The 16,877-nt window shown below is 34.3% G+C and overlaps 1 protein-coding gene across 2 annotated transcripts in view; it reads left to right on the top strand.

Moving 5' to 3' along the window:
* Positions 1-12,175, top strand: part of LOC149807123 (uncharacterized) — a 122,042-nt gene extending 109,867 nt beyond the window's left edge. For both annotated transcript variants that reach the window (XM_089962343.1, XM_089962352.1), the window contains exons 8-10: positions 2,581-2,777; positions 3,380-3,520; positions 4,681-12,175. In XM_089962343.1, coding sequence (XP_089818469.1) covers positions 2,581-2,777; positions 3,380-3,520; positions 4,681-4,811 — 469 coding nt within the window. In that variant the 3' untranslated portion in view covers positions 4,812-12,175. The remainder of the gene's footprint in view (positions 1-2,580; positions 2,778-3,379; positions 3,521-4,680) is intronic.
* Positions 12,176-16,877: the final 4,702 nt, after the last annotated feature.

Genomic DNA, 16,877 nt, shown 5'->3' with positions numbered 1-16,877 from the left:
TCAGAATTTGCATGGGCATAAAATAAATGTAAGAATGTTTTGTTGCAAGCTCCAGTTATAATTTATCTTTACTCATTATCCCTGAATTCATGTTGGTGGGTAATCACCTACAGCCTCCATATATAAGGGACATGGGCATTTAGAGCCATAATGACAACTGTGTGTATATCTTGGACTAACCAGATGCATGAGATGTAGAATTATTGATTTCAAAGTGGATACTTTGAAAATTAGCTTGCTGTCATTTTCCCCTTTTTTTGTATCTGCGGATATTGGGATATCCTCCATCTATCTGTCTGTTACCAGATCTCTGTACTGCAGGATCTAAATTTGCAAAACATGTTGCCTTGGAATAACCATCATTCCAGGAGGCATCATCCCCGGCTTCCACCACATGAGAGTGTGAAACATCATTTAGAAACATCTCAACTACAATGACATTTTTGAATATTTTCTGACCAAACTTCATATATGCAGTTGAAACAGGATAATATGTCGTATATATTTTGTCAGTGCTTGGGGTGGGTTTGAGTATTAGAAGTGTGTGTGTTGAGGAAGTGGGTGGCAGAGGGTATGAAGGTGGTTTAGAACACAGTAAAATCAATATAAAGCTAAGACAGTTTATTTGTGACATGATTGCCTGTCTTTATTAATTTGGGACCAAGGTTGCAGTCCTAGAAAATTTGCATTATAGTATTGGTGAGTGTTTTTCTACTTGTAAATGTTTCCTAAAGCCCTTGATAGATTTGGGTCATGGTTGGCATTAATCCTTATGAGTCTGAGACAGTTCATTCTCCAACACATGTTCCCACTATGATCTTGGATTCAGCACTAGTATTGTACTAAGTTTATCATTTGCATGTATCACCTTAACCCCTTAATGGGTCTTCTTTGTACTTGAAATAAATGATTATGAAGCTAAGACAATACATTCAGTGATGTGCACTCGTGCCCTATTGACCTTTGGGTTTAGGTCACAACCTTGAAAAATCTTTTTTAAGGTTTGGGTTGAAGTTGCATATGTCTGCTACAAAGTTGAGCATATCATGTTATGGTGTTATCCATCTGTTTTATTTTCCATTCATCTGTCTTTAGAAAGAAATCTATTGATGACAAGGTTAAAGGGTCAAAAGTCAGCATCATTATGAGTAAAAGAAGAAAAATATTTTTTTGTGTGACAACATCAGTTCTTGACCACACACATTGACCAAAAATTGTGGAAAGCTTGTACTTCATTTGGAAAAGGCTTCTTGTTTTGAGGGTCAAAAGTTCAAAGGTCACAGTTGCCTAGACAGATTGGGTTTTTGCAGAACAACTTGTTTTTAAATTTATTGTCCAAACTTTGTGGATGCCTTGCATTTAAAGTAATAAAGAAACCTTTAGATTCTGACCTCCAAAGGTCAGTGATAATCATCATTGTAAATTTTAATGAGAAAATAATGGTTTCTGCACATTAAGTTTTAGTTTAAGACCACATACCTTGACCATAGCTTGAGGTCATTCAGATCCATTGGTCAGTAATTAAAAAGAGTTGACAATACCCACCTAGTTCCAGCATAAAGGATTATTAAACACAGGGTGGGTATATAATGTGGTGTTCACTGTAGTCTTGTTTCATTTGCTTATATTTCCTAAACCCCTTATTGCATTTTGTTCATGAATTGGATAAACCATCATGAAACTAAGTTTATTCTTCAAAAGGACTGCTCAATAGTTTCATCGTAGGTTCAAAGTCACCTATTTTATGGCAGTAATTTGATCATGAATTTAACATGCAGAACTTGGCTTTCTTGTTTAGCCTTTGAATTGCAAATGTTAACTATTTGATAACACTTCTTATCTTGTCCATAAATTGTAAAAAATTTTTATAGCATTGATCATAAACATTATCATTTTTTTGCTTCACATATATTCTGCTGGTCTTTTATGGAATATATATTACAAAGATAACTATAACATAACACTTATCCTGTCCGTAAATTGTAATGTCAGCTATGATATAACACTTACTTGATAAAAAATCTTTAAAGCCAAAATGTCAAACCAAAACCACCCATCACATAAATAATAAATGAATCGACTTGGTAACCAGAAGGACACATTTTTGTATTGGTCCTCTCCAGTTCAAATTTTACATGACTGTTCCGAATTACATGATCTTTATAAATGATGCAATTAGTGTATTGTCTAATTAATACTGGCTATGAAACCAGATTTTCTTTCTGCATGGCTCTTTAATAATTGTTGATCTGTTTCCAAATTGTTTTTCAGCAATTTTTACACTGTAAATGTAATTTCAAATTTGATTGGATGAAATGCATGCATTAATACTAATTGGCTAGAAATAGCAAATGGTGTGCGCTAAAAGAACTTGTCATACAGATACATAGCTAAACAGACTGGATCTTTTAAGTGCCCAAGTAGCAAAGATAGTTCACTGAATCCCATTATCATGGCACATGGTACACCTGTGAGACAAATTACAGTAAGTTAACATTGCAGTTTGGGGTTGGGTTTGAAATAAAGTCATATCAAGTTGACCAGTTCAGAATTTAAACTCCTCTTTTTTTCATCATACAGTATTGCAGCCTACCCACCTGCACCACCGTCAGTGATGAATACAGTGCGTCGCCCACACCCTGCTCTCCGTCGTGGCTTCTATCCAGGTATGGACGAAAGTATGGCACCACCCCCATACCCACATGCTGATGAGATGTACCAGCAGTGGGTTGAAGCACAACAACAACAGCAGCAGCAGCAACAACAAGCCTACAGTGGTGAGCAAGTTTTCATGCTTAACTTGCTTGATGTGTATTTAAATAGGAACATTCAGATGCTTGAGTTCAGTACTGTACTAGAATTCAGTACTGTACTAGAAGAAATTTTGAAATTTTTCTGTGCATTTTACTTTTGTGAATCTTGAGGTGTGGCAGTTGTTATCAACAGTGAATACAGGTTTTTTTTTAACAAATAGTTTCTTCGCCATTCATGTTTGTACTCTGCCCTGACTGACAACAATTTTATGTATACATTTAGTACCCTGTGTGCTCACTTACAACTCAACTACAAACAGCATAGACCCTGCTCTGCTGTCACATAATGACCTGACAAAGTAGGATCTTTGTTGTTTGTTTTACTGGTTCTCCAAACAAACTGTATAGACCCGTATCTGCTGGTGCATTATGCGATAGCAGATATGGGTCTCCGCAGTTTGCTGTTGGATTCGACTTACAAGTGAGTATATATGGTAATGCCTGTTTAGATATGACTATACTGATATAATCAAACAGGTTCCAAATAGGAATCAAACCCATTTATTTTTTTTGTAGTCATGTAATGTTATTTTTATTTAACTGACCTTTTAATGTGTTATCTACAGTTAATGCACCAGTTCCAATGGCTCGCTATGGCCCACTGACGTACAACACGGGTCAGTGTCGTATGGAGAACATCAACATGCAAGACATTCAGATTCAGGACTTCAACATGGCCCAACTGGACATGCAGCGAGGTGCATCAGGTATGTTCAACTTTTGAACCATTTGGTCAGTATGTCAACATTCCTGTCTAGTCTAGATTGTGCATAAATGGACAAATCACTTTGCTTCTAGAGTTTAAGTTTGAATATTGTCCGGTTTTATTTTATAGCCTAATGCAGTGTCTGATACAATTTCGTTAGTGCAGCTTGTCCCTCAGCTTTTAATGGATTGCATTGAAACTTGGTAAATGGTCTTCATAACCTGAAAATGCACACAGCAACAAATGAGTTTGCTCCTGCAATTTTTCTAGAGTTAATGTTCATTTGGTCTTTTAGCATAATGCAGTGAATGTGATTCCAGTTGCTTTATTTGTGTGTGTGTGTGTATGTAAACTGATATATTAAAATGCATAGAGCTAAGATTAAGTGCTGTTCTCTGCTAAGTCATTATTATTTTTATTATGACACAAACTTGTTATCACAACTAGTCCCACAGCTTATGAGAGATTGCTTGAAACTTAGTAAATGATGGAGTTACCACCTGAAAATGTGCATATGTCAACAAATCACTTTGCTCCAGCAATTTTGGCCATCATTTGAATATGCACTTTTCGATAGATTACTTTGCTTTCACAATATTTGTTAGAGTTATTGCCCTTGTAGATGAATGCAAAGTATGAAAATCTTGTGAATGCATTTTATTTTAGATTCATTCAAAACCTATTACATGCTGTGGTCATCATCTAAAGATGCATATATTCACCAGTCTTTATCTTACCATGATTTTTATGAGTTACTGAACTTTTTATTTGTGGCTGGATGCAGTATCTGACAGAGTTTTGCGCATGCCAGAGTGAATTTAATTTTACTGCTTATTGAGCATTTTTGTTCAGATTTGCCTTGAAACCCTATTTAATATGTACATCTAAAAAGAACTTCTTATGATGTCTAGTTGGCCTTAGCAAAAATGGTCCTTGCCGGACACCCACTATGGCCATCATATCATGTCAGCCATAAGGGAAATCTTGTCACTACTTCCCCTGACTGTTGGTCATGCCTGTTTCCTCCATACCAGTCTGTATTTTGGTGGCTTTTCAAAGATGCTTCTATTATAAGGGATTCATGTTTATGAGTAAACGTCTTGTTTAGATTATGCTTTTCTTGTGGATATAGATTTTTTAAAGGTTTATATCCATTTTCAGGTTTTGACTTTGATCAGGACATTATGGGAAATCCATTCCCTGAGGATGCTCAGCAGCAGTACATGCAGGTTTCTGCCATTGATCGGTGCAGCAGTCGATTGTCTGCAATCTATGCAGATGGTGCTACCTGAGCCCCAAGCACCGTATCATGCAGGAAATGGAAGATCCATCAGAATGATGCAAATTGATCATTTACTGAAACAAACTTGAAATCAAAATTGTGGGCAGTGACTTGCTTTGTTTAAAGGTTGTAAAACATATGTTGTTTACGGCCTTTTATTTGTTTTTTATTAACTTGTTTAATGGTATTTTTCAAAATTTGTTCTGGCTTTTTTGTAGTGACAGATGGATGCTTGTAAGTCAAGTAATCAAAAACTTACTTTCATTCTAGAATATTTATTCCCATTAAGTGCAGAAGTTTATAGGCACAAGGAACAAGACAGAACCTACTATAATTTTGAAGACTTTTGTTTCATTAGTAATTTTAAAGTATTTTGTTTTAATTAAGTACTTGTATATGAATAAGACTTAATCATTGTAGTTTCATTTTACAAATGTTTGAAATTTTTCAAAACATTTCCGGACATTTGGAAATCATGTGAAGAAATTATCATGAAGCTATATTAGCAGCATTATATACTAGACCGTTTACACACATATAGAACTCTTTATACTGTGGACAGTTTACATGTATAAAGATATAAAGAACTCTTTATATTGTGGACAATACAAATATATAATTTTTTTTTATTGTGAACAGTTTACAAATATAGAGCTCTACTGTGGACAGTGTATGCATGTATAGAACTATTTTTATTGTGGACAATTTACACATATATAAAACTCTTCATTGTGTACAATTTACACATATATAGAACTCTTTATTGTGTACAATTTACACATATATAGAACTCTTTATTATGTACAGTTTACACATATAGAACTCTATTGCGTACAATTTACGCATATATAGAACTCTTTATTGTGTAAAATTTACACATATATAGAACTCTTTATTGTGTACAATTTACACATATATAGAACTTTATTGTGTACAATTTACACATTTGGAACTCATTTTAGAGCTATTAATTCCATCAAATCTTGCATGAACAAAACTTAAATTAACTTTGTAATCAGCTAGTAACTAGTACAGTATGATTTTAATAAAAGGTGTATTACATCGAAAGATGACTTAAGTTTTAAGTCTGTTGATTTTCATTTTCATTTCATCCGTCCCAATTTTTGACAGGTGGATTTATATATGTATGAAAATTACAACGTATTTGTCAGATATGCTCCTTGTAACATCTTTTTTTTTTATCAGAGTGCAAACAAATGTGATATGGTTGGTGCCAGTTAACAAAAATAGATATCACTGGTACATGATTGTTAGAGTTATGACTATACAGCAGTTTCAAAGCAAAGTTCAGATTTCACTAGTACCATTGCAGCTGTTGTTTACTTTACTTTTGGCAGTAAAAAAAGAGGTAACTATTAACTGGCATCATGGCATGCAAAGTACTGGAATTCCCATTTATTTCTGGAATATCTGATTTCATGGATTTTATACAAAATCCCAGCAAAAAAGAGGTCTACTTGTGCAAAAAATCTGACAACATAACCCAACATGCAGCTGAAGCATATCAGCAAATCTAAATATCAAAGAAAATTATACTCAAAAATGCAGATGAATATAAATTATGGGGCTGCATGTTCTGTACAGCAAGCAATGTTTTACCAGGTCAGACAAAGGTAAAATGAACATGCATCCCTATTTTTCTGCTACATTTCAGAATTATTACTTGATGACTGTGTAGTTGTGTGCTATTTGATATCAAGTGAAATATTTACAACTGTCAGTTCTAACGGCTGAGAATATTTTTCTTTTAAGGACCTGATATAGTTACTGACATATTCTATCATAGTTTTTTAGTTCATTTGTATAAATGGTTATGTTTATTGAAAAATGTTTGGTTTTCCTATAAACATTCTTGTTGTTCACTTTGACATAGTTCATAACCATTTCTGTACATAATTTTTTCTTCATGTTTCTGATACATTCATCAGTGTCTCATAATTAATTTGTACATTTTTTAAAATTGTTAAAAAAGAAACTGTGTTTCTTTACATTCCAGGATTGTATTTCACTATGATTACAGTGAACTTTTTCAATTTGAATAGACTTGATAAGTATTTTTGTACCTTTTTGGTTGATCATGAAGCATATTTATCATGAATATACTGCAAATGTGTATTGCACATATACATATAGATATATTTATTTTTGCAATTTTTGTGATATATACATAATTAAAATAAAAGACATGTTCATAATTATTATAGATTGAAAGCATATAAACTGCATAATTTGATCTTTTTTATATTAAGTTTTAAATTTTTATGTCTAAGTTACACCTATAATACAGTTTTTATTTTATGAGGCAAACCTCTGATAAATTATCTAGGCAAGTACACAGGTTGGCATTCATTTTTTATTTGGTGAAGAGAGATTTTTTAAATTGTATATTTTGATAATGTTCCATCAGCATGGCCACCTGATCAGTGACTCGGTTTCAGCCTCATTAAATATAGACAAGGACAAGGTGAGAATTTTATATTAAAAAGAACAGGCTTGAAAGTGGAAAAATTATCAACAGGTGGGAGACATAAATGATGCTGTCTTCAACACAAAATATATTAGCTATGTTTTCAGTTCAGAAACTTATGATTTAAAAAAGGATCATGTTTAACCTGAACACACTTTTCTGGGGGAAAAACTCATAGTTTGCAGTTGATTTTACTCTTATAGCCTCACTTTTTGCTTTAGATAATTGTAATTCTTTGTTTCCGTTTACCAGTTGTTATATGTATATAGATATACATACATACATACACATACACACACATGCAGACATACACATGAAATTGAGAATGTTTTTGGCATATTTTTAAGTTTTATAAGATGAAACATTCATGGAATGATTGTAAAGTGTATACATTTAAAATTAAAATGATGCTAAAAAGGAATTGATAATGAATTAACATTTTAAAATGCTTGTGTGGCAATTTTTTATACAGACTAAATAGTTATTATTACATATGTGGGAATTTTTTTTCATATGTTGCTAGTAATGCAAGGGGAGAGCAAATTGTATATAGAAACTGTAAAGATAGGTGTGATATTTCAGTAATAATAGATTGTATATTTTAGAAACAGCAAACTTTGTTCCTATGCCAAAGTTTAAAGGAAATGTATTTTCACAGATTAAAGTCCGTCCAAGTCTGAAATATGTGACTGTTTTAGCCAAAATCTAAACTAATTCTGTATCAAATCTTTTAAGTTGTTATCCTCAAGTTTATTTTTGTCCAAAGAGGCAGTTATATTCTTTATATTCCATTCCCAAATATAGACAGTGCCAAGTATTCAGTATTATTATATTTTCCTTCTTTTGTTCATTATTTTCACATGTTCAAAATAATCCCAACACTCATTAATATTGTCATGTATCAGGTATGCCTATTGCCTTCATACGGATATATGTATTATTATTATTAGTGGTGCAAGTTTTGTATTTTGTGGTTGATGGAAATATAGACCACTGATTATGAGAATTAATTTCACTGCCATTATTGGCAGATTAAGACATGCTTTAAGAAGGCACTGAAATAACATAAAGACTTTAGAACTGTCAGTTCAATTCAGATTAAGTTGAGATTAAGCTCGAGCAATATCTTATTTTTTCTGATCATTTTTCTGTACTATCATAAGCTATTTGTATGTGTGTATGTATGTATGTATATATATATATATGTGTGTGTGTGTGTGTGTGTGATTTCAGTTCTGTTGAGAGTAAGTTTGTTGTGTGTTTAATCTGTGCTTCAACTTTATTTATTGTTTGTTGTTTAAGGCTGTAATCTTTTTTTTTTTAAAATTGGGTTTGGAATATAAAGAAGAAATGTGTAATAAATTGTTTTAAAGTGTTCGTTAAGAAGGAAATTTCATTTAAACAGAAAAATACCGATGAATAATATTTTTGAAATTTTTTCAATCAAAACTTAATTGTTGTCAAACTATCACAAAATCGTACACAGTATGTGATGTTAACTGTTGATATATAAGTTTGTTACTTTTAGAATTGCATGAAGGGGATATTAATTTGTTCACCAGCATTGTTGCAAACAATGTTTTTCATTATCAGGTTCATGTAACAGTGTCAGGGATGTAAAGCAAACACCAGTTTTGTTTCTTTCGTTACATGCTTTACATTCCAAAGTGGCACTGAGATTACATCACATGTCCTTTTATTTTTGTTCTTGAGGCACATGGTTCATGTGAGATAGGCACATGGTTCATATGAGATAGGCACATGGTACATATGCACAAGAAAATAGAAGTATGTGGACATATAAGCATACATTTTGGTTTACTGTATTAGTTTATGATAAAATGACACATACCAGATGGTATGAAAATAAGCTTTACCACTTGAGCACATTGCAACACAGATGTCCTTTGAACATTTGTACATTATGTATAATTCTTGGGGTTTATTTCATAGCTATTGTGTGATTAAATATATTTCTTGAATTGTTAGATGAATGTTACAAGTTGAATACTGAAATGAATAGTGGTTATTTTCACGAATGGGAATTCTTCAGTCAAGAAGTATTGCATTTGGAGCAAGTGTTACTTCTGGTAATGGCTGGTTTGTTTGCAGAAAGTAATTGATTGCAAGGTGCATGCAGAAATAATTGGATAAAGCACTTTGCAGAAATTATTTAGCTTTCTGAAGTAAGAAATGAATTGTAAAATCTCTTTATATTTTATCTACCATCTGTTCATGTTTATCAATGATTCCAAAAGCAAAACAACATTGGCCCATTTTTATCAATGATTCCAAAAGCAAAACAACATTGGCCCACATCTACTATTGTATGATGTGCCATTAGATCAGGGTCAGTGTTGTTTGTTCTACTGATTACTCCTAACAAAACTGCATTGATCCAGATCTGCTATTGCATCATGCAATGACAGATATGGATCTTTGCGGTTTGTAGTTAGACTTAAAAGGGAGTATATATGGTAGCTTGAGGGCTATATTAAAAAAAGTCAATGAACAGTTTTGATACTTGGTAGGAGAACTAAAGATTAAAATAATTGAATTCTTTTTATAATTTCTTGCAACAGCTTATATGCACAGAAGAGTTCGAGATTTATGTTTTGAAAGAATTAGCTTTAAGAAATAAACCCCACTCACAGTTTATTTATTGCACCTGTTTTTATATATAGTTGTTTCGGAATGTCTACACATTATCCCCTTCTGCAGTAAAAATCAAACTTTGTTTCTAAATATATTTATCTTGCGTAGAATTGTGACCAGACTTTAGTATCAGGATTATTGTGGTCTGTAGATACATTTTATCGTATTCATCATACAGAAATGTCACTTTTCATTTTCCACCATGTCTTTTTCAACATACAGAGGCCACTTCAAGAAAAAAAAGTGGATTTAGTCACTTTTTCTTTCAATCATTAATACCAGGATGATTTCGGTCACTGTGACCTAATTTTAAAGCTGGTGATATAAATCTTATACCAGTAAGTTTTGTTTTTGTTTCATTATTGTTATTTCATTGTTTGCTTTGTAATGGTTGATTAAATATGAATATTGTTGTCTGTTTTTATTCCTTTTGATAGAATATTACAAATGTTTTTTGGTAAAGATTTCTTTTTTTCTTGAATTATCTGTTTCTTCAAATAAGTAAACTTCTTGCAGAAACAGTCAGAACAAATCCGGTATGTGGTAATTTACCGTTGTAAACTATTAATTCTATTCAGCTCACTTTCATTCACTCTTTATATTCATTCTTACCTGATAAATAATTATTTCAAATGCTTTTGGAGTGAATCAGAAATGCAGAAGTTTTCACTGATGTAGATATGCAAAAATTAATTGAATCTTTGTCATGCAACGTTTTTTTCATAAATTGCAAATGCTTACACATGATCAGAAGAAGATAGACAAAATAGACATCTGTTAGAATGAGGCCTTTTCAATCTTTTTTTGCAAACAGGCAATTTTGAAACATTTACAAAATTCTTGCTTTGTTGGCCTTTGGAAATCTGTCATTCAGTCCTATTTTGATAGCTAACATGTATTTCTTCATTGATTAAATCAAGGATTCTTGCTCTCTTTCAGAGTCTTTGTTGTACTAGTGTTGTGATATTTTTGTTTGACTAAGTGCTAGAATACACTGTGATGAGGAATGTATATTATTATATATTTTAAGTATTAGAAACAGTGCCATATAGATGGAAGTTTTGCATACTTTTAATTTGGTCAAGGAATTGATTTGAATATTGTTACAAGAAAACTGGTTGGTTATGTAGTGAAATTGAAATGCTTAGTGTAAATTAAAATTTTTCTCTTTGTGCCATAGCATTGAACACTGCAGTAATTTGTCTGCACATACCACCACACAGTATTTCATATTTTGTTGTCAGGATTGTCTATAAAAAAACAAAACAGGGAAAATATCTGCAGTCATAACAATGTATTTTTTAAAACACTATTGATGAAAAAACTATTTCAAAGAAAACTTGTATTTGCATTGTGTCATATAGACCTTAGAACTGACACTTTATCTATTCTAGGTCAAAAAAACTTTCTTTAATTGTATAGCATAGACTTGCATCTCTTGTATTTGCTGAAGCAACATATTTTTAATTTCTTTGCATTCTTACAAAAAAATTCACTTAAAATTTACAGTTACAATGAGTGATCTATACTTTCAGAAGCAGGGATTTTGGAATTGTTTTTAATCTATAAATCAGTAGCTTCTCGTGGGTCGGTGGTTCTTTCTGGGGTTTTCCCGGGTTCTTCCTCCACCATTAATACTGGCCACCATGTATAGCCTATCTTGTGCTCAAAAATGGCGTTAAACCCTACAACAACTACAAATTAATCTATAAATTATATAATATGATCCTAAGAACTGCTCTGATGAATGTGAATTGAGAGACAATGGAAACATAATTTTTTTCTCTATGGTATCTTCCAATGTTATCTTTTATACTAAGTAGGTTCATATTGAGTAACACTTTTTTGTTTGTTTCGATTTTGTTTTAAAGTAAGATATAAAAGAACATCAGAATTTATAACTGCCATGCAAATCAGCATATGCTTTGTCAGCAGATATTTTAGAAGTCTTGAGGCTCTGCCATTTACAACAGATAGTCTGATTCAGTTGGAATCTTGATTCCAGATAGGCTGCAATCACTTGTGATCTTTTGTTGATTTTAGCAACTACTCTTTCTTGTATGCCTCTCCAGGTGAGAGCAGTTATCTTTGTGTTTTTTTTTTCCTTTCTAAGTGCCTTATTGTAGCCTTCTTGTCATCAGTTTTCTTTCTTCCTATTTTCATTTTGTGTGGCTCTGTATAAAGCTTCTGTATCGTTGTTAAATCATTGTTCAATAAATGGTATTCTCCAATTATTGCTTATGTTATTTTTTTTCTCTTTATCTTGGTACAGCTTATACAGCTGACAGCATTTTAATGTAAACTTGATAAAACTTATCCAGCTGACAGGGTTTTAATGTAAAGTTTATACAACTTATCCAGCTGACAGGGTTTGATATAAACTTGATAAACTTATCCAGCTGACAGGGTTTGGATGTAAACTTTATACAACTTATCCAGCTGACAGGGTTTGGATGTAAACTTGATACAACTTATCCAGCTGACAGGGTTTGATGTAGACTTTATACAACTTATCCAGCTGATAGGGTTTTAATGTAAAGTTTGTACAACTTATCCAGCTGACAGGGTTTGGATGTAAACTTGATACAACTTATCCAGCTGACAGGGTTTTAATGTAAACTTGATACAACTTATCCAGCTGACGGAGTTTGACTACTTGATACAACTTAACCAGCTGATGGGATTTTGATGTAAACTTGATAGTTATAAGTATGAAAAGTTGTTTGGAAGCCCAAAAGATTCTGACAACCACATCCATGTGGATTTTTGATTGTTTTAAGCTTTGTGTACTCTTAAAAATTGTTATTATATACCCAGCCTTGGAAAACTTGTGAGGTATTATAGGTGACAGTCATCCATCTGTCCAGGCAAGTGGGCAGGCATATGTTTTGGTTTGCAGAAAATAGTTTAAGTTCTAGCTAACAGATTTCATCAGAACTTACTATGTGCAATCTTATTGTGGAGAAACCCTGTTGGGTTCAGCAGATCTGAGGTCTCTGACTGTTGATAATAATCACCTTGCCTGTGCATTTAATTTTTGGATGATAAGTTCTACTGAACAGATTGCTACACAACTTAGAAGACATGTTCTCAGGGTCCCTGCTGCTAAAATAGATTTTGCCTTTACATTTAATTTCTAGATGATAACCTGAACTATACTAAAATAATTCAACATAGCTTGGTACACTGTAGATTTTGCTGTCAGTAGTACAAGTTCAAGGTACCTGTTGCTAAAATACTTTGCCTATTCATTTCATTTCCTAATTATATATTGTGTGTGTGTGTGTGTGTGTGTGTGTGTGTGTGTTCATTAGACCAATACAAAAGAACCCATTTGATTTAAATGCTAAAATTAGATTTAATTCATGCATTTCATTTCTGAATGATAATTTTGAAGATAAAGTTAAAATAATTCAACACAACTTGTCATATATGTTTCCTTTTGACCAAGGAAGAACCTGGCTGATTTTGCATTTGGTTGCACCAAGACCTTGCTCACTGTTGCTAAATATAGATTCTACATGTATCTATCCATTTTACTTTTATGTGTTTAATAGCAGCATTGTATAGGGTTTACACAGCAATACCAAAACGATTTAGGGGTTTTCACTAATAGACTTCTTATGATGACTATTTGATCCTACATGAAAATGGTACTGATCTGAAGATCTTGTTATCACTACTTCTCCTGGATTAATGATCATATCAGCATAGGGTTTCCACTGAAAAGATTTTGTACAATGTCTAGTAGTAAATGAAAATGTTGCCAATCTGACCTCCAATATGGCCATCAAGACAAATTTGTTACAGTCCTCCATGATGACTTGCCATATCAACATTGTGGTTTTACAAGAAGACTTTTTATATCTAGTTGGTTCTCAATGGAAACGGTTTGCATCTGATATCCAGTATATCCACCATGGTAGCCATCTGAATCTATTACTGTTACTGGTACTCCTCCCAAAAGAAAGTCATCAACTCACCAGAATTCTTATAATTTCTTGCTGGTCCTAAATTAAATTGTTGCCAATCCACCATCGAACATTATCACTATGGTGGACGGTACTATTTCCTGTAGAGCACCCGTCGCTACTCTGCCCTGGAGCGCATAGCAGCCTCCACCTCTGATATTTTAGACGAGTCGAAATTCTTATGCATTATTGAGTTTTGGGTATAGACTCTTAGCTCCAGGATAGGCAGGTTGAGGTAGAACTTTAATCGATCATCAGCAACCGGCTGAGATCAGGCACGTTCGCAGGGCGGATCTACAGCTTTTCACATTAGCTAGACCATCTAACGATAATGAAATTGAAGTAGATGTCGATGTTTTCCTTGACTGTTATTACTCCCGAGATGAAACGATCGTAGACTGGCTCGTCTTTGGTTAAAACAAATGTACCGTAATGTGTGTGTGTGTGTGTGTGTGTGTTTTTAGTCATAGAAACGATATGCGACTCAGCATATACTTTCTGAAGAAGAACCGGGCCTTGCACCTTCTATTGCGGATGGGCGTGGGTTCCTCATGTAGCCACACCATGGTCAATGGTTAAGATGCATCGACGATGTATGTTGCATTGTTTTAGAAATAACTGTGCACAGACTGAACCGTATTGAACGCGTCGCACATGGCCCATCGCCATTGATCTTGTGGAGGTTCACCGGATAGAAACCCGTGCCTACTACTTGTAAGCGGACGCTACGGCTGAGATAAATACTGCCTTGACAGCGATCGCCACGGAAGGAAAGAGGGATAACAGTGGAAAGATGCCATTTTCTTTTTCTTAAGGCCTTTAGAACTGCGACAGAAAAACCAAAGTCGATACTGTGCTTCGGAGGCGATTGGTCAACGCGACTGTTAACATAATATGATGAGAACCCGTGGAGCATTCTGGCAGCCGTAGAATGCGGCGGAGCCTATAGGGCTTTTCTATCTGACCCTCAGAGGGATTAAAATGTGTCGTTCGTATCGTATCGCTTGTGCGCGTATTCATGGTACTTTATTTTGTGTGATTGGGCGTGGCTTTGACTAAACCCATTCGTTCCAAACCCACCCCCATCCCCTAGTTCAGGATCATTTTCTCTGCAGCTTAACGGTCTTATCCAGCGTTTTGCGAGTTACATGTAGGGTAGAGCGCAAAGATATCGGCGGCGATGGTTGGGTTGAGGCTCTCAAACTGTGTGATGCCTAACACCTTAATCGAAAACTTAAGATTGCTTTAGAAGTGTTCTCCAGTAATTGCTGGTTACCTCGGGGTTGTGGTCATCGGGAGTGTATAATACGGTCCATTCACAATATTTGGTTTTTGCCCGTTTCCCACGTTAATGACTGCTCTTTGGGGAAATGTACTTGTGTGTGGCGGCATGCCTCTTTCACATTTGGTGCATATGATATGAGTGGCAATGGTATCTGCTCATCAGTTCCAACAGGTCAAGAGGCGGATCCGTTCTCTGTGTCGTTGGGCGTGAACAGCGCAGTAAGTAATGTTATGTGTATTTAATATGTATTGGGTGATGTCTTTTCTCCTTTATTGTATGGTATATATATATATATATATATATATATATATATATATATATATATATATATATATGGTGTAAAACTCATCCCCACCATCTGTTACAAATGGTATCAGAAGTGGGATGTCATATTTTTATGTGACATCCAGGATCGAAGCTAAGTACATTTTCGAAGTGTGGTGGCAACATCAACAGCACTAAATATAAACCCATAATTACTTGAGGTCCCAAATGAGAGCAAAAGACCAGTAGATACTCTAGTGGACATTGTTTTGAGAATGGCACAAAGTCCCGACCCAGAAATTGAATTTAGGCGGAGGACGAGGATCAGGTAAATATTGGCCACGGAGACATATATGTGGAAGAAAATGAAGTTTCCCACGACAGCTCTAATGAAATCTATAATAACGAAGATGGTGGAGATGTAATAGGATATGAAGCAACGCAAACCTCCAGGGAACCAAAGCAGATGGTGTTTTTAGTATTAAGCCATAACCATTTAGTGGAACTGAAGATTGGGAAGAATATATTTCCCATTTTGAAATCTGCGCAGAACTTGGGCATTGGAAAGAATCGGAAAAAGTTATAGCTTTGGCCGCAAGCTTGAGAGGACCAGCCAGAACATTTTACATTAGTTTATCTACAGAAGAAAAGAGATCTTACAAAACATTAGTCCGACAAGTTGGGACAAAGATTTGGTGGTACAAGACAACAGAGCAGATGGTTGTCACGACTGGAATCCCGTAAGCGTTTGACTGGGGAGCCGATCTCAGCATTGGCAGACGATTTAAGACAGATGTCACAGAGCGCACATGTCAACCTTGATTCAAGAGCTCAGGAAGAATTAGCTCTTAACCAGCTTTATAAATGTATTTCGCTTGAAATGAAATGCAGACTCATAGACAGAGACTGTCATAACGTTGCACAGGCAGTCGAAATAATTGAATAATAGGAGGCCATTATGGGTGATCAGTGAAGAAAATCAACTGTCAGAAGTGTGTTCAGTCATTGTGATCCAGGAAAGAATTTAAATAATCTACAGGCAGAAATTGATAGGATACTAGAGAAATCTATTAGATTGCTTACTGAAGGACTTGAGCGACCAGAAAATACCAGATTTTCCAGACAGGGCAAAAATCAATCTTCGAGTAGGTATAACAGAAACAAGACCTGTTTCATATAGTGTACCAGACCACTTTTTCAGGAACTGTCCCGTTTATAAGAAATGTCAAGTTCAGACCAGTATTACCAGTCAAAGTCACGGAAGCAAGCAAAGACCAGAAAATGCAAAGGGACAGGAAAATTTGAAGCCGTCACCTCTGTAAGCCGGGAGTTGATGGATAAGGAATGGCCTTCCGAAGAAAAGAATGGGAGCGACATATATGAAAACTGTATACGTTTGGGTCATATTTGGAA

Source organism: Sinohyriopsis cumingii, chromosome 1, assembly GCF_028554795.1.
Source record: "Sinohyriopsis cumingii isolate HCF-2022 chromosome 1, ASM2855479v2, whole genome shotgun sequence".
NCBI classification, from domain to species: Eukaryota; Metazoa; Mollusca; class Bivalvia; order Unionida; family Unionidae; genus Sinohyriopsis; species Sinohyriopsis cumingii.
Note: the sequence above shows the minus strand (reverse complement) of the source record. Positions and strands in the feature narration are given on the sequence as shown.